This window comes from Equus przewalskii, chromosome 4 (genome assembly GCF_037783145.1).
Source record: "Equus przewalskii isolate Varuska chromosome 4, EquPr2, whole genome shotgun sequence".
Classification (NCBI taxonomy): Eukaryota; Metazoa; Chordata; class Mammalia; order Perissodactyla; family Equidae; genus Equus; species Equus przewalskii.
Genome location: NC_091834.1, coordinates 64142572 through 64161760, shown reverse-complemented (window position 1 = coordinate 64161760; position 19189 = coordinate 64142572). Strand labels below are relative to the sequence as shown.

Here is a 19189-nt window from a genome sequence, read left to right as displayed (position 1 = left end):
TTGATTTTCATTTTTGCCAGCTTGATTGAGAAATGGTCAAAGAGTCCTGGATGGCCATCAAAACTAGTACAGCCCTGAGCTCCAGACAGAAGCCCTGTTGCTGCTCCCAGAACAGCACAGGGGCCGGTGTGCCACCTTTGAGAAGCCCATGATGCTGCCAGGATACTAGCTGCTTTCACAAGATGCTGGACCTGCCCCTGTGGTTTTGCTGAGTCACAATGCTGTACTCATAACACATCAAACTTCTGACCAATCTGTATGCAAGGCCAACTCTGAAGACATTTATCCCCAGGTTCTCTTGATTCTGCGCAGTTCTGGCACCCAACTGCATATCCTGCTTTTCTAAAGGACAACCCCGAACCACAGGGCTTCAGGCCTGTCCTCATGAGTGCCACTAGATCTTGCTGGTGATGTGGCCAGCAGAAGTGGACTCCTTGGTCATTCCATCTGGGCTTTACAAGAGAAACCTCATCCAGCCCCATGAGCAACCCACTGGTGATGATATTATCTCTATTTCACAACGAAAAAAATGGAAGTTCAGAGGTGCTAGATCTCTCACCCATGGCCACTGTCACTTATTCCCCAACTTACTGCAGAAAGGATTTAAATAGGCTTACAAAACTACACACAGAGTGAAATAAAGTAGAACTTAGTGAATCAGGAAAACAAAAGATAAAAATGAAAGGAGGATTGAGATGAGTTTGAAAAATAAAATCCATGCCCTGAAGTTCTGTACACTTTACAGAAATGGGTCACAGATCTGCTCTGAGCTATCTGGTAACCACTGGCAGGAAAAAAAATCAGTCCATGTCCTAAAGTACTTTTCTCATGGGAGAGACCCTTGAGTTTTCTATCAGGATCTTTTAATATTTAATTTGCATCTAGTATTAACTAACATTATTTTCTGCATCCAAACCAACAACAAATGAGGAGAAGGAAATTGGGCAAGGGGAAACTACAGTAAGAAGACATAAATTATTAAAAAGGTCTAAATCTCAAACAGAACTTAGAAGCTCCCTCCCCCTTTCAAAGGTCTCCTAGCAATGATGCTCCTAACTGCAATTGATACTCTGGTAATAACCTTGAATCGTCATGTAAAGGTTAAATTATGCTCAGATACTACTAAAGAAGACAAATAATACTGATATGAAAAAAGTTGAAATTTGGCATCCATTCTTTCTTTTCCTACACTCTGTATTCTTCTAACAAAAACAAAACAAGACACATGAACTTGTCTTCTCAGTCTCTAACCTGTGAAGCACATTGGGGATGAGTCCAGTCTTTTTTAAGTTCAGATAAAATATTCATCTTAGAGAATTAATTATCTCTTCTTCACCTCTCCCTCTGGTTCAGTATTATCAATTGAAATGATTTCATGAAGAGCACATTGTGGAAATTTTAATTAATGCCCAAGTGTGTTTATTTTTGTTTGCTTTGTTTTGATTTTAAGAAAAAGCATCAATTTCTGTGCAAGATAGGAAGAAGTTCTTCCAGATGGGTCTAGAAAAGACCATGGAAAATAAAAGAGAAACACGACTTCAAGAACAGGCACCAGATGGAATAGGTCATACTGAAGACAACCTACATACAAAATAGGTTTGTATTTCAAAGCAATGAAATAATATTAATAATAAAACTGCCATCGACCGACCACTTGTCATGTGCCAGGCTGGAGGAAATACCCACATGGCGTACCTCTTGCAGTCCGCACAGCAAATCCTCATAGCAGCCTGATAGGTCCTTTCATCACTCCCCTTTACACACGGGGCATCCAGGGCTTAAGCAGGTGGACTAACCTGCCCCACAGCACACAATTTGGAAGTGGAGGAGCTCAGAAGTTAAGGCAGGTTCCAAAGTCTGCTTGACAACTATGCCACACTCACTGTGTACCACTCTCCCAGACACTTTCATCTTTTTTTCTTGAATTTTTCTTTACTTCATTTATTCTTTTTTTCCTATTTAGTCACTCAACATTTTTTTTTTTTAATATCAGGAAACATTTATATTTCATGCACCTTCTTAGGTGTTGGATATACAATAAGGAAGAAAACGTGAGCTTTAAGGAGGCTAGAGTTTAGCGGTGATTTTTTTAAAAAACAGACATTTACAATACATTTTTAATGCCTACAACAATAAGGGAAGTACAGAGTGTGATGGGAACACACAGTAGAGACAGATAATCCAGACTTGGTGGAGTTACGTCAAACTATACAGAATGGGCAAATTAAAAATGGTGGGGAAAAAAAAAGAAGAGTGCTCATATTTCACTTTCTGTTAATATTTAAAGGATAGTAAATCTAAAAATGAGTCAAAATTGATTTCTATGTATAGTAGTTGTCTATTGCTGTGTAACAAATTTAGTGGCTTAAACAATAAATTTGGTAGTTTAAAACAACACACATTTATTATCTCAGCTTCTGTGGATCAGTAATCCAGGGATGGACACGGCTCAGGGTCTCACAAGGCTACAGTCAAGCTGTTAACTGGGGCTGTGGTCTCACCCAAACCTTGACTGGGGACGGATCTGCTTCCAAGCTCATATGGTTGTTGGCAGCACACTCATCACTTTCTAAAATTGTCAGTCACGGCAGCCTCTTTTCTGGTCTTGAAACAGCCCCACACTCTTTCCAGCACTGGGGCCTGCCCTTCCACCTGCCTGTGACGAGCATCCTCCCCAGTCCTTCCCACACACAGTGGACTCCACTCAAAGGAGGGCTCCTCACAAAGGCTTTTCCTGTCCATGTAACTCACAGTTGGCTGTGCCCGGCCCACCCTATCACCTCACCCTATTTCCTCCATTACTCTTCTCACAACTGGCAATGACCTCGTTTCTTATTTACAGTTTTCTGCCCACAGTAGATGATGAGCTCTCTGAAGGAAGAGCTTTTCTCCCTCTTGCTCAGTCCCAAATTGCCACACCTACGACAGTACCTGGCACATATCAGGTGCTCAGGTGAAAGTTGCAAAAGGGGTGAATTAAATAATTAATGAAATCTTCCTCCAGAAGCTCATGGCAGAAGCAGGATATCTAAGAACCTGAGTGGACAGTGAGAGACTCTGAGAGCAGCTCTTGCCAAGTTCTCTGACAGAGACCTGAGATCAGGTGTCCTGTCAGCCACCACGGGTGGCCTGGAATGAGTCCCCTCACCTCTTTGTTCCATGATTAGCTGGACAGGGAAATGAGGAAAACACTGCTCATGTCAGCTTCGCTCTCACGGATGGAAAGGATTTTACACCCACAAACAGTGAAAATACAATGAAGCTACAGCACCCTGCCTCCTACTCACTAAGAAGTAATCAAGAAGTCCCCTAAGCCGCCAAGAGAGATGCCACAAAATAATTAGTGTTTTACCTGCTACACTGACACTCATTCAAATCTATGTTCAAAAGCTTGATCTAACGGTATCCCAGAATGTAATTTTCTGAGGAGAAACACTGCAGGATTCTAGGAAGTTTATGCTGAAAATAAACTCAAAACTAAAATTAAAATCATGTTTAAATTACGTTTAATCTCAAGCCAGGCAGGTTGTGCAGTGAAGAATTAATCTTACCCAAAGAGAGTCTGGCCTTGGCCGTTGGCTGCTGGGAGGTGATCTCTAGGCCCCTGGAATGTCCTGTCTGACAGGAGTGTCTTTGTCTGCCTGGGGGCTTTGGCCACCAGACACCCTAACAGTGTGATTTACGATGGGGGCTCTGGGCTGCATGATAACTGTCCCTCTCTCCAGAAGTACTGGAGACTAAAAACATGAGCATGACCTCTGGGAGGGGCTAGGGACTAAAGGTCAGCCACACAGGCAGCAGGTGATCAAGTCCCAGGAAGAACTCTGGACACCAAAGTCTCAGGTGGACTTCCCCGCTTGGAAATACCCCATGAATAGTGTCATGCATTGTGACCGAGAGGCATTGGAGCCAGTCCATGACTCAATGTTAGAGGACAGTGGAAGTCCCATGTTCGCACCTCCCCTCAATTCTGCCCTCTGCGTCACTTCTAGTTTTAATCTGCATGCTTTCCCCTCAATAAACCATAACCACGATGGTGAGGGGCCAGCCCAGTGGCATAGTGGTTAAGTTCACACACTCCACTTCGGTGGCTCAGGGTTCACTGGTTCGGATCCTGGGCACAGACCTACATACCACTTGTCCAGCCATGCTGTGGCAGGCCTCCCACATACAAAATAGAGGAAGATGGGCACAGATGTTAGCTCAGGGCCAGTCTTCCTTAGCAAAAAAAGGAGGACTGGCAACAGATGCTAGCTCAGGGCTAATCTTCTTCACAAAATAAAAATATACATAAACCATAACCATGAGTGGAACAGCATTCAGCAAGTCCTGTGAGCCCTTCTAGTGAGGTTTCTTTCTTGACCCTAGGGGTGGTTTTGGGAATGCCTGTAAACTAGTAGTGTCAGAAGTAAGGGTGGTCTGGTGTGGACTGTGCTCCCTCTAACCTTGTAGCTGGGATGAAATTTGAGCCATACCTTCAGCTCAAATCAATGTAGACAATGAGGGCGTCTCAGGCAGGAATGACACTGTAACTGTGCAGTTGACCTCCTCAAAGGGTAACTGCCTGTTAAGATAGCTACAGTGTTCCTAGATTCTTCTTTAAGGAATAGTGTTTGTTTCTCTTTGATATAAAAACGTAAACATGATAAGATTTTAGATTTGGATAAAATGTGATCCCCAGCCCATTCATTCATTTTTAAGTGTACTCATATGTTTTTTTTGGCTTTGTTCCCAAGGAAATTAGGCTAATGAGGAAGGGTCCTTCTGAGCTGAAATCTTGCAACTAGAAGGCAATTTAAGGTCTTTCTTTGGGGTTACTTTGGCAGATCAAACAGAGAAGAATCTACCTGTGGCTGAGGTGAGGAAGAATGAATGGAAAGTTGAGGAGAAACCAGAATAAGGCTTTGGTTCCAACCTGGCAGAAGCCTCAGGTCTAGTGACAAAGCAGAAGGAATGTGACTCCTTGACGAGAAGGCCGAGCGCATCCCAGAGGGTCAGCTGGCCTTGGCAAGCTCACCCCATCAGAGGTCAGTTGTTGCACCTCTACGGGAGGAGGCTAATTTGATGTCCTAAGACCAACTGCAAGAGGCCAACACAGAGACATCTATGGATCAAAATATTGCATAAGAAGATGTCAAGGCCAAATACTAGCTAAAGGGTAGAAGAGGAGCTGGGACATCCAAGTGGCCTGCAAGTGAGTTGTGAGCAGGCAGAGGTGGATGCTCAGATTCAGAGGCCTTTGGCAATCCCAGGAGTGGATTTATGCAGTAAGAAGTGCTGACAGTTCTTGGAGCATCAAAGGTGGACTAGAGGCTAACTAGTCTATTCTCTAAAAGGATAAAGATGCATGCACACTCTGGCTACAAGTGTATAATTGATATTACACTCTTAGGGGATAAAGACCTAAGATGCACTTGGAATTGGGGGTAGCAGGAGTCACAAGCAGATCAGAGAGAATGAAGATGGCAGACAAGCTAGGAAAGGAGCTAAGAAACATTTCCTGAGAACAGACCTTACCCAGGGGTAACACTGGGTGGAAAACAAAAGGGTAGAAGACATTCCCCATCCCCGAGTGAACCTAAACTCCACTTCTGGAGAGAGACAACCACAGTGAAGCAGAGTATACATGCTAATGATGATTAACACAATCAGCATATCTAAGAAACTGAAGACAGAACATTTGCAGAGACCTGGGATGAAATCTGAGCTGTACCTTCAGCTCAAATCAATGTAGAAAATGAGGGCATCTCAGGCAGGGGAATGCCATGGATCCAGAGGCAGCAAAGTACATTGTATATTTAGATACAGTGAAAGGAGTAGCCGAGGACAGAAGTTAAAAAAAAAAAAAAAAAAAAAAGGAGGAGGGGGAAGCTAATGAGTAGGGAAAACATTTTGAACTTTAAGGATGGACTTGCAAGGGATGAAGTCTGATAGGTGATTCAGTTGAGGTGTCTACTGCCACTTGGTGTCAGCATACCTTAATTACACATTCAGAGTGACTACTCACCCCGAAAGTTTAGTTTGCCAAAGGAAAAATAAAAAGGGAGGCCTACAATGTCAGCCTTTAAAATGAGCAACTCATTTGATTTAGGACCCTAGTTCTAATGGCAATTTGAGACAAGTCATTAAAAGATGTAAACAGAAATGTTCCAAGCATGTTCTTCTTTGAAGCAAGGGAAGATTAACTTATTTTATTTATTTATTTATTTTTTGAGGAATTTTAGCCCTGAGCTAACTACTGCCAATCCTCCTCTTTTTGCTGAGGAAGACTGGCCCTGAGCTAACATCCATGCCCATCTTCTTCTACTTTATACGTGGGACGCCTACCACAGTGTGGCATGCCAAGTGGTGCCATGTCTGAACCCAGGATCCAAACCGGCGAACCCTGGGCCACTGGGAAGCGGAACGTGCAAACTTAAGCACTGTGCCACCAGGCCGGCCCCCTAAGATTGACTTATTTTGATTATAAAATAGCAGTTAGCTTTTCGTGATTTTCTCATAACACAAACACACACACACAAAGCCTGTACTCCTTGCCTGGATCTCTCCTCTTGCTTTACAATAAATGGTTAGTTTCCTAGACAGGAAAACACAAAGTGGGTCATCCATGAAGTCTGTGATCTTCCCCTGGAAGGAAGCCACTGGTAATCCCAGGATGCCAGTATATCCAACACCATGAGGCTGTCCCAGTTCCAATGTTCTCCTGCACTACCTCCCACCTCCTACCTCCCAGTACCTTGGCGGGAAGGACACATCTGTGGATCCTCTGGCATGACTTCAATTCCTTACAGCTGTACAAACCACTGCGTGGAAAGAAGAGACCATTTCCTAGACTGGGAATCCCCAGACACTTCCCCAAACTGAACAAGTGAGCAGCATTCTCACTTGGTGAATGATACCCCATTAAGGAGGGTGGAAAGAGGAAAACAGTCCTGAGATGGTTGTAGTGTGTAAATGTCTGTGCTTCGCTGCAATTCTCGTTCATTCTTCTGACTTCTCTGAAATTGGGCCCACCCTGACTTGAGTCCTGCTTTGCTGGCAGCTTACACTTACTTGCAACTCTGTCTTCCAAGATTTGGGTCTAAGTTAGGAAAGAAGCCCATTGCTGGTGCTTCAGCCACCAGCCCAAGGTACATGGGGTCTTCTCTTTCCCCATCTCAGCCCACACAGCCCAGCCCATCTCCTCACCTCTCTCTGCCCCTCTCTGCCTAAAGTTGGTCCTGTCAGTGTGGCCTAAGTCAGCAGTGGGGAGTGGCCAACATGGGCCGCTGAGCTTCTCCAGGGAGCCTTGGCGGTGGGGCTCTCCCTAATCCTCCTGGAATTCTCAGTTGGCATCTGAGACACGAAGGGAGAAGGCAACACGGGAGAGGGAGGCAAAAGGAGAAACGAGAAAAGAGATGTGCACATGCTCAGCACTTTCCCCTCAAGGGACCCTATGTTTGAATCCAAATATAATCCAAACAATTTCGCTTTAATTTTTCCACAGCATACCACCTGGCCTCGATAGCTACTGGGAACTTCTCCATAACACATCAGTGAAGGATCATGCAAACAATTACCAAAGGGGATTATCTAATTTAAGGACAAGTCAATTAGCAACACTAGGACTTAACGCACATTATCAACGCGGCCAGTTAAAATTTTTATGTGATTCATAACCAAATTATTCTGTACCCAAACATATTCAATTTGTTAATTAAACCAAACTATGCTGATCACAAAGACTTTAATTAAATATTAAATTTTTACACCAGATGAGGCCATCATGAATGGAACTGATTGGTGAATAAAAAATTAGCAAAACTTAAAAAGTTTCCCAAAAAAGAAAGAAGAAAAAGAGTCCTGGCTAATCTGTAGTCATTTCTCATTCAATTACAAAATTTTTCAAGTTTTTAGACAATGGACAGTTTACTATTAAAGATGTGGAACTGGGTAAAAGACCAAAGTAAAATAGGAGTTTTAAATCCTAGACATCTCAAAAGTAAACTGTAATTTAGAGGAATTAGAATTATTATTTTGACCTTATAAGAAGAGCTATCTTATATTAATAATAGGATTTGCCCTGTGGAATTTGTCATACGATCAAGGAAACCTAAGAGAAATAACGTTTCCTCAGAGAAATATCTTCTTTGCTCTCTCCTTCTTCTATGTTACAAACAAAATGGTGCTTAGAAGCCTGCATGTGTGTATTATACAACTTTATTGTTTGTCCTTAAAGGAAAATACAGACATTTCTTTGGAGGATGAAGGGAAAATGAAAAGAATCAGGTTCATACTCAATTTATGTATATGACCTTCCATGATATCAAGGCAAATTTCTTTAGTCCCCTAACAAATCATAAAAAGCTCACAGCCATGGTCATGACTGTGTTTCAGGTTGATTTTAGAAACTCTGCCAATGACATAAAACATACAGGTAAAATTTATTCGTGTGGAATGTCACAAAATTGCTAGCTTCTTCTTTATTCTTTTCAATATTATTTAGATGCTGTATAATGAACATTTATTATTCCTATAAGACAAAAACAACAAATTTTTTTAAAGGATTGCAACGCAGTCTTCCCTTACACTGTCCCATTTAGTGTCATGAAAGAGAAATGGTTCATTTTTAAATTGTCCCACGGATTCATCACTGAAGATCTATCTAATCAGTTCTCTACGTTGACAGTAGGAGAAGATATCAACCATCAGAAAGACAAGCGGCTGGGCTGGGGGCAAGATTCTCCATAGAAAGGAAGGGACACAGAACAACAGCACACGGCCAGGATCGTCTGTCCACCACACGCCAGCGCAGCACTGGCCCATTAACCTCAGTCCTCAGAGGAGCAATTCCACTGGGTCATTACTGTCATACCTGTTCTATAGATAAAGAATCCGAACTCAGCTGGCTCCTACAGCCACACAGCTGGAATGTGGTAGAGCTAAGATTGGGTCCAGCTTGCTATCACCCAACACATTCTCTGTCTATTGCTCCCTAAAGCCTGCTAAGGTTTGGTCCTTGCTGGAAGTCCCCTGACAATAGAATTACCTTTCCGTGTTGACCTTGTTTATTTTCTTTCTCCTGCCACATGCGTGCTTGGAAGAAAGGAAGAAGGCCAGGATCTACTCAACACTGGTCACCCTCACCTAAAAAATGCAATGAAGATGCACCTCTGGGTTGGAGAGTGAGATCATCAGCAGGGTGCATGACAGGCAAGATTGTCCAGCTCTGCCCTCCTGAGCTCTCTTCCCTCTTCAGGAAGGAGTAGCTGGCCGCGGAAGGGTGCTCTGCCACTACGCCATGCTTGGCAGAATACAAGCTCACCTCCCACCACATCCCATCCTCCCAACCTCAGTGTACAAAGAAGGCAAGAGCGTTCTCATAAGCTCCCCCAAGTCAGCACATCAAGCCCCTTACACAAACAAGCGACCCCCACGTAGCAACTTTCAAGGGCAGAAGGCGAGCATCTGCCTGGCCACCTAACAATTCCGATTCTCTCTGTTCATGTCAAAGTCGTTTCTCACGACTCCTGCCAAGGTGTTCAACATATTCTTGCTTGCAGTCCAGGGATCACAATATGAAATAAATCACCAAAGGGGGAAAAAAATAGAAATTTGCAAAAAGAGACTAATCTCTGCGGGTCTGCTCTCCAATTTTTGTTTTCAACACATTCCTTTGAAATGGGATAAAAACCAAAGGTGTAGACTGCTGGGGCCCTGGGAGAAGTACACTCTTTCTGTTCTATTTTAGACAGAGAAGGGTCCAATGCAAATCAACAACAGGGGTAAGCAGCTTCGAAAAGAGGCCTCATAGCTGTTAATCATTTAATTAATAGTAGAAGAAACAATAGCACCAATAATGACAGGGCACTTACTACGTTGAGCACCCGGGTTGAGCACACACATTATGTTCATAATCCCACTGAATCTGAACAACAGCTCTTCAAGGAAGCTTCTTTTATTATCCCCACTTCACAGATAAGCAAACTGAGCTTTACAGAGCTTACATAATTGTTCAAAGTTGTGGAGCTGGGCTAGATGCTTAGCCCTGGGAGACCACAATCTTCTTAATTGCTACGCTCCACTGCTTCCCACCAGAACTGCAAGTGACGGGTATTTAGATTCTAAACGAAGCGTGGTTTGTCTATCCAGCTGCTTAATTCACTCCAAAGTCTTACATGAAGATCTTTCCATTTCAATAGACAAGGCTGGAGTCAATCCAGGGGGTGGGGCAGGGAGGATAAAGAGGAGAACCCAGAGAATTCAAATTATAACAGGCAAATGGCTTGAGAGCTCAATGTATGAGTTGCAGCCAAATGGTTTGGCAGATGCAGCCATGTTTAGGGGTTTGTGACGACAGGGACAGTCCTCTTTCCACCCCATTTTGAACTGCCTTTATAGAATTTTATCTTTTATGTCCAAAGATCAAATAAAAAAAAGATCACATTTAATGAGGACTAGGGGAAATAAACTGGTGGGAATTAAAGAGTAAAAATAACTTCTCTGTGGCTTCAGACCACAGGAGTTTTCTCATTTTAAGAGGCACAGGCAAATCACTTAAACAAGGCCTTTTGGGCGGTGTTCATCTCATGTTTCCTCCCACAACCATGGTGGTTAAACTTATAGACAGCCATAGCTCTCAAACCCGTGGAATTATGTAGTAAATGAAAGTATAACCAGGCCAAACTCATTGATTCACAAATACAGCCTTGCAGCACAAAAGTCAAATCTAGGTCTCCTTTGTAACCAGTTGCTTTCTATGGAAGGCAGTTAATCAGTTGGAAAAGGTTGTAGAATTGATATTCTTTATCCTTTCTCCATCTTCAAGCCCTGTTTCTACTCTCCTCTGACTCTGGACTCAAAGTCTCATATTTGGCCCAGATCCAAGGAATCCTCTCTTCCCTGCCTTGTTTTCCACGTGCAGATTTTTTGGGGGGTTAGAAGATGACGCAGACCTGAACTCTTCCTCACCCAAACACCCAAAGGCGGCCAGAGTGATTTGAGATTCTCACGTCTGCTCTAGACCACTGTGGTTTAGGCTAGAATTTGGGAAGCACCCCTCAATCTCAGAGTCAAGGGAACACTTAGAAAAGTCCTAGGGTATCACCAGCTTCCCAGAGAACCTGCAGACACAAAACCAGAATTACCTACAGGAGATGGCTCTGAAATACTTCCTGCAATTTCCTAATTTGGGACATAATATGTAACTGAGTCAAGATGAGATCAGCAAGATGAGAAAGAAGTAAGAGAATTTACCCTGTGCTTTGGGGGCTCTTGTTTTGTACATCAAGAGATTGGATACACTCTGTTCCAATGTCAAGTCTATCCTTTGTAACCCAAACCCATCTCCTAGAACACTGTACTTACCGGTAGAAAGTGGCATAGTCCACAGATGAGTGACAGGTCTGAAACTCCCAGGATTTGAGTTTCTGGCATTCTCGATGGGCTCTGAGCTTCACCCTCACTGTCCCTTGACACAGTTCAGGCACTGGTTTTCTCTGGGGTCTGTTGCAGAATTCATTGGACTCCACCCTCCAGGACTCGGCAAAATCATCCACATCAAACTTGAAGTTTCCATCTCCACCAATTAAGTCATCACGCTTATGTCCATTGTAATTGCCACAAAGACCACAGAGTTTGCCTTTGAGATGGGGAGCAGCCATGACTTCTACAAAACTGTCTCCATCCCAGGATATTTCCAAACCTAGAAGAAAAGGAGAGGAATAGGGGATCAACCACTCTTGAATTCACCAATAATTTCCAAGTGTATATATCCTTACACAGTATATATGACTATCCTTTGGAGAGGAACAATAAGGGTCTATCCAAATTCTTAGTTATCTTTTATTTTTATTGTGAGGTTCAACCCAGAATAAATTACATTTTCTTTATGTCTCAAGTGTGTCTTGGAAGCTTTTCTTACTGTTCTCCTGGTAATATCCTGGCAGTAGCTGAGCCCCCCCACTGAAAGGATGAACTAGGTACCAGTTCTGTGGCATGAACACTAAGAGAACAGCTGTAATAAGTTGATGTGCATTTCTTCCCTAGGATTTCTCTTTATTCACTGTCACTGTCTCCTAAGAGTGACAACCACAGAGAAAGTCTCTTTTTAACAGAAAAAGAGAAAGTCTCCCCATGTGTGTGTTCTTTAATCTTACCCTCTTGGGTTTCTGACAAAACCTAATCTTTCATTTAGCCTGTTCTGAGCCTCTGGAAAGAGTAATATGACTCTCTTCCTAGAAGACTTCCACCTTTGTTCCCGAAGTATCAAGATTAGGCTGATGAACAAATGTTCAGAAGATGCTCAGAAGTTGAGGGATAAGGTGATGGGAAAGGAGAAGAGGGGGAGGGAGGGGGAGAGGGAGGGAGGGCAGGAGGAAGGGAATGGATCTTGTCTGGATATAAAATTGGCATAAGGCAACATTAGAGTGATGTCAGAACAGTAAGAAACACCCAGAAGTAAGATTCTAAAGCCAATATTCCCTATGTTTGGGCAGGGTCCAAGAGGAGAGAAGACCAGCCAAATAACATTCCTGTGAGTAGGCCACACAACTTCCACAAGAAAGAGTTACAGATCTGCTTTAGGGAGAGTTATCAGTAGAATAAGCCAGTGGTCTAAAACTGGATTTCTCGAGACATAAACAGAAAGGCCCATACGGAAATCACTGTATGGCAAATAAAAGGAAGGGAAGTATGCTTAGTCCAAGGCAAATGGTAGAGAAGATTTCTTGGTTGGCAGAAGAAGCTGGGTTCAGACAAGCAATTAAATAGAGTCGGGTAAAGAAGCAAGAAAGAAGGTCATAAGAAAGTCTCTCTTGGGAGTAATTTGGTGAAGAGAAGACAGTGAGGGAATGATGTGATCAGAGAAAGAACACGCTGTTAGATTACCCACACACTGGGCTGACCTCCTGGGTGGATCTCTGTGAGAAGATGGTGTCAACTCTGACAACCACAGCTATCACATCAAATGATTTATATTTCTTCATATCCTATCATCTAACACATTATCTGGCACATAGTATGTACTCGCTGAATGAATGAATTAATACATTGTAAATTGATACATCGAATTTGCGAAGCCAAAGAAATTGTGAATGTTGTGCTCATTAAAATATTGAAATAACAACTCTTTAAAAAGACAAGCAAACTATAATATGATTTGTAATATGCTCTCTAAGGTATAGAAGAAACTTGACCTCACAGGCCTGTAGCCAGGCAGCTGCCCAGGAACAGAAATGAGAAGAGAAAATCAATTTCATTCAAGACTCTAACTTTTAGAGCAGAATTCCAAAGATTTTATATGTTGCAAAATTTTCCAAACTACAAACTTCCTTCCTAGACAGCAGGCAAATACTATTCTTCCAAGCACAATGGTTGAGAATTTACATCCAAAGGAGCTCCAACATCATTACTGACAATGATTTAATAAATCTGAGACCTTGGACAACTGAGTTGGTGGAAATTCAACTCACAGTGAACAAGCCAATCACTGTGTTCTTTCTTTGCAATGGACTGGTGGTCCAGGGATGCTTGGGAAGATTCAGACCCACTGCCTTCTCAGTAAACTCTTCTCAAAACTCTTTACATCTCCTTCCTAAAATATGGTCCCTAAAGTAAGAGAATAATTTGTAATTTACTCTCTTTTATTCCTCTTTTCTTTGTTATTATTACATTAAGAGGATTTTCATGGACCAATGCTAGACTTCATATTGTAGAAGGACGACTTATACAACTACAGATGCCTTTATCTAAGGCTATATCATATACATATGCATTTGCATGATTTTTTTTTACCCTCTACATGAGTAAAATCCATGCAAAGTAGATTACAGTAGTGACAGGCAAAAAAACCTAATAAGCTGTAATTGAAGAAATTGCTCTTCCAAAAGATATTTTCAATAGGCATCTTCTGAGATGAAAACATCGTGGAAGGGTTTGAGGGGCTGGGGTTAGTGCTTTCTGCAGCTGGGATGAGTCTGCCAGTTCTCTGCATGGAAAACTGGGTAGAAATAACTGGCAGAGTCGGAAGGCTAAAGCAGAAGCATATGTCCCATCTGGGGATGTGAGCAGCAGCCACATTCCTTCCACTGTAGGAAGAACCGTCCAATTTTCCGTTCTCACCGGGGAATGTTTCACCAACTTGTTCGCCACCCTTCAAATGTGTCACCTGGCTCCAGACCACTAGTTTTGAGGGGTTTTTGGCAGGGGGGGGGAGGGATTGTTTTTCTTTTATTTTGTACCTGTTTTTGTTTGTTTTGCTTTTTGTTGTTACTGTTGCTTTTGCTGTTGTTCACTTAAAGGAGAGAGGAGATGCAAAGTCTGCAGACGTACTGTAGTGATGCTTCAAAATGCATGGTTATTCTGTTCAGATTTTACACCCAGTGGGGGGAATAAATACATATGTACTGTCCAGGTTCATCAAGTGGAGAACCCCACCAAAAGTAAAATAAAAAGCCACACTCCCACGTGTTAATTCTTTTAGGTGGCTCTGACCTAACTCTTTCAGGTAGTTGATGAAGTGAGCAGATGGCAGAAAGGAAATATTTTTAAATTATTGGCTAAGTGCTGAGAGTGGGGGTGGGGAGTGCGGTGGGGTGGGCAGTGCTTTCTCAAGCTACTAAGCCTCGTCCTGTGCCCTCTGCCCTATGCCTGTTGTCATTAGGAAAGCAGCTACAGCCTAATTCCAGGCAAGCTACACGACCACCTGTGCTCGTCTGCCAAACGATCCATCGTGAATTGCTGAGTCCATAAGCCACAAGGGCAAAGATTCTTTCCTCCCCATTTCCCATCCTCCAGCTGCAGGCTTGATTTAAGCTGTTATTTGAAGAAAGTATCCTTTGATCATATGAGCTTATAAAATAAAAAAATATCTATAGAAGAAGAACATTCAAAGATATGCTGTATTTTAAATAGACAATCAATAGGTGATAAAAAGAAACTATCCCTGAGGGGCAGTACAAACTGAAATTGGTAGACTGGAGTGGGGAAAACTATTATCTGGAAATGGAATTATTCCATTCAAAGGATAATCTCAAAGCAAGTTTACTGCCCAGAGGAATACCGTTCTTCCAGAGGAAGCGGAGAGCTTGTGTGCTTCGCATACTGCAGGAAATTATTCAGCTGGGTATGAAGGGCGCCACATAATTACTTGCATCATGGTAAAAGATGGAAAAACAAAAGAAATTGTAAAACTGAGTTCCGGGCCTAGAACAGTTAAATTCACTAATCTAATTATGGTATTTATGATCTATTATTATTTTCTTAGCAGCTTTATCCTTTTGCTCATTTTTACAATTGGAATCCTTACAAAGAGTACACTTATTCCATAAGGTATTGCCAGCTGTGAGTGGAACGGTATTGAACCTCGTAGGCTGTTAGCAATCGTCAGGTATCCAGGGTCCCTTGGAGAATTGGGCTGTGGTTGACTAATAATTTCCATATCGGTGGAATCCATTGTGTTCAGCTGGCTTGCAGACAGATAGGCAAGGTGCTTCCAATTAGTGCTGTGTAAGAATGGGTCATCTTGTGCACATTTTACTGGGAGCCACAAAGAGTGCCTCCTTTAAAGGAATGAGCTAAGGCCTACTTCTGCAGAGTGGCATGTCATTTGAATACAACAACAGGTGTCTGAATTTTCAAAGGAGAACTAATCCCCCTAAAGTTGAATGAATAGAGCTCTTCACATCTGCCACTTTCAAAGTGAAGAATGAGAATCTTTCCCCATTTACAGAAAGTTCCAGTACATTAATATTTAACATTCTCGTAGAAACCGTGTTATATTCTCTAAATAAAAATTCCCTGGGCTTCTCCTTGGCTTCCTGCCTTTGCTTAGCTAAGCTGGCACTCCATAGGTTCAAATCAATTTATCAAATATATTTTGGATTGAATTGAAACAATTAACAGGGTTCTGAAGGTACAACAGAGAATGGTCTCTACGGTCCCTCAAAAGTGCCTGCTCTATCAAATGCTTCTCTTTTGGATCCATATTATCTAAAGAAACTGGAACCCAATTGATGCTATTACATTGTTAAATTCTTATCAATGCCAAAAGCAAGAAATATGGTGATTTAAGCATGACGCTTAAAGAAATAGCAGACACCAGGAAAACATGCAGTTCAATATCCAACTGACAAACAATATGCATTAACCAAGGTAGCATGGAAGGAACCATACGTGACACAATAAAATGTGTAAATGAGTTGAATTCATTCTTTGGGGTTGATTATGAAGGATTGAATTCTGCTTCTAAGATACCTCTCTTAGGTAGTATCTCACAGTCAAGGATTTGAGCCTCATTGAACCCCTAGAAGTAACCTGTTGGCATCCATGCACAGTTCGGTCTAGGAGGAATGTGTCTATCCATGGAGTGGAAATACAGAGTCCAGCAGGCCTCAGGCAACATGGGATGGTGAGAAAGGGCCTCAGGAGCCAGCTCCATGTGCCTAAGGCTGGGAGAAGTGTTTTCAGAGCACTTCCTAAGTGTCCTCCAGCTGGAGCCAATGGTTCTAGCCATCAGCTCAGCAAGCATCCCTCCCCAGGGTCAAGAATGAACAGCACTGCTGGTCACAGGGTTCCATCACTGCACTCCCATCTTCACACCCACACATTTGCAGTTTACTTTTGTGGATTCCCCCTTCTTGGACAGACACTAACAAGGAAATACTCCTTCCCACAGATGTGAAACTGCGCATTACTGGCTGAGCTGGGAGAGACACTGACAATTCCAAGCTGGACATCAACGGTCTAAAACAGCAGCAAAATATGAGAAAGAGGTTATTTGGAGAGCACAGTGCTATTTTTGGAATGAGGATGGAAAGATGCTAGATGTCGGCAGATTGCAAGACTAGTGTGACTGGCCTCAGATTATAAGGCTCCACGATGGGCAAATTTCTCCAGCTATTTTGTGGCATCTTCAAGATCTCCCTTCAAAGCCCCGGTGAGTGGAGATGAAGCAACGCCCGCAGTTGGAACACTTCTCTGCCTTCGAGTTGTCCTACACAGAGGAGGAGGAGCCACAGCTCTTGAGCACTCAGGTGGTGTTGCTGTGCAGGTTGGGGAGGTAGAGGGAAGGGCCAGAGGGACACAGAAGCCACTTGCTTCTTGGAAGCCCACCTGCTTTGGTCGTCACTTTCAAGAGGTAGCCATCCAGGTCGATGTGAAACTGCGGCGCCTGGCACGGTAGCGCGATGCGCGAGCCGTTCCAGCGCACGGTCAGGTGCTGCTGGAGGCTGACGATGCTCGCGCCCAGCACCAGGTCCACCGACTTGGTCCAAGAGAAGGAGCGGGTCCTGCGCGCATCGTTCTTCACCAGCACCTGAAAGGGCGAGGCAGGGGAGGAGCAGTCTTTTGTCAAAACGTACTGACATGTCCCCTGAAAGTTAAATGTCCGTCCGTCAAAAGTGTTGTAGTGGGGATCTCCGAATACCGTGCAAACGCCGGGCTCTGCGGATGAGTGAGAGACAAAAGCAAGGTCATAAACCAAGCGAAGGATTCAGAGAGAAGTCAGGGGTTCCTGACATAAATCTGGAAGGGGCACCTGCCAGGTAAGGGAGGGCCTTAGCAGAGATGCACTAAGTGAAATCAATTAAAAAATTTTTTTAAATTTGGTTGTTTTAGAAGTTTGTGCCTAACATCCAAGGACATGTAATACTACTGGTGCTTTTATACTTAAAAGTTATTTACAACACCTCTAAATTTTTAAAGCATCTCTATTTTGGAGACTTAATAAGCTTCTGTGGTCTTAATGTAAGGAATGGAGAAATGGACTAAGATAATTTTGTAAACAGAGCTGGCCTAACTTCATAACCCATACAATCAAGAACAAAATTAATTCATTAATTATTTAAAGGCAGCAACATAAGTGACAATACACCAAAACATTAGTATTATTTCCATTTAACTAATTCAAAAAATTTGGAAACATGGTATTCTAAATTTTACTCATGGTTTTACACAGAAGTATTATACTCAACACTCGTATACTTACTAAGGACAACTAAATAGAACTGCCAAACAGATACATGTTTAATAACATTAGGAAACAAGTTAATAGTCTCTATGTGTTTTGTAGAAATACAAAGTTCCTATATTTTGATCTATGTATCAAAATCGAGTTAGATAAAAAATAAATTGTAAAACCCATCATTTAGTAAATTTAAGAAATTCCAATAAATTCATCACTTCAAAATATCATTAATTCAAATACTTTTGAGACCCAGGTCAAGTTTCACACTTTGGGGCATCTCAAAGGTTTTTATTAAAAAGTTAAATATTGTTTCTTTTTTAAAACAAAATTTGGCCTTGATTTGTTCTCCATTTAAAGATATTTTATGTTTTCGAGGAGGCATGACCAACCAGGAAATGAGGAATTCACTTAGAGAAATTAGCCCAAATGATGAAAGAACTATAATAAAAAGAGCAATTTCCAGTCAATAGGAGAACAGGTCAAGAATAGGAGAATTTCACATGCGTAACTACTCTGAATATGTAAGGGAAGAATTAAGTGTCAAGACAGAGGAAGGATGTGCCAACTGATCTGATAGGACCAATGGGATCCAAGGCAAACATTTGCTTTTAATTTCTAAAGTGTTTGGAGAGTAATGCTGTTTTATGTTATGATCACTATGTCATTCCATAAGTCAATTTCATGTGCCTCCATGTAAATCACATGTATTTGGAATTTCATAGATTAATTACTTAGTCTAAGTTAGCTTTCCTTGTCAATATTTGCTAGAGACTCAAAAAGAGCTAGTTTTTGGCATATATGATGGTTTTAATGCACAAATACTGTAAGGAATATATAAAAGACACTATTTGAGGGAGGAGGGAGAAAGAAGTGGGTGGGAAGACAAGCTCTGAAAGCTGCGCAGCCATATTTGAATTCACCTTCCATTTCTGTTCCTTTCTTGTTTTTTTCTTGGTTGCTTTTTCCTGGCAACTGCAATGTTACTGCTTCACCTTGTACCCCCCTCCCACCTTCCTGATCCTATATCCCCCCAACTAGTGTTGCCACCTATCTACCACCCCATACTGCATTTTCCAGACGTTTCTCCATGCAATTACTTTCGAAACTATCCTATCATACATTTCTCTCACATTCTGACAAACAAAATCTCTCCCTGGCATGAAAATGGTGCTTTGTGGATGACTGGGCGCAAGGCTGTTCTTTGGGACACCTTGAGTGATATCAGGAGAATTATAGTTCAGAGTT

The 19189-nt window shown here is 42.3% G+C and overlaps 1 protein-coding gene across 7 annotated transcripts in view; it reads right to left on the bottom strand.

Annotated features, from left to right (window-relative positions):
- BMPER (BMP binding endothelial regulator) overlaps positions 1-19189 on the bottom strand; it is a 234189-nt gene that overhangs the window by 56383 nt on the left and 158617 nt on the right. For 5 of the 7 annotated variants that reach the window (XM_070616213.1, XM_070616214.1, XM_008526268.2 and 2 more), the window contains exons 12-13: positions 17092-17421; positions 11347-11683 (exon numbers count right to left, since the gene is read on the bottom strand). In XM_070616213.1, the coding sequence (XP_070472314.1) occupies positions 11347-11683; positions 17092-17421 (667 nt within the window). The remainder of the gene's footprint in view (positions 1-11346; positions 11684-17091; positions 17422-19189) is intronic. The other 2 variants (XM_070616217.1, XM_070616216.1) reach the window with 1 other exon arrangement.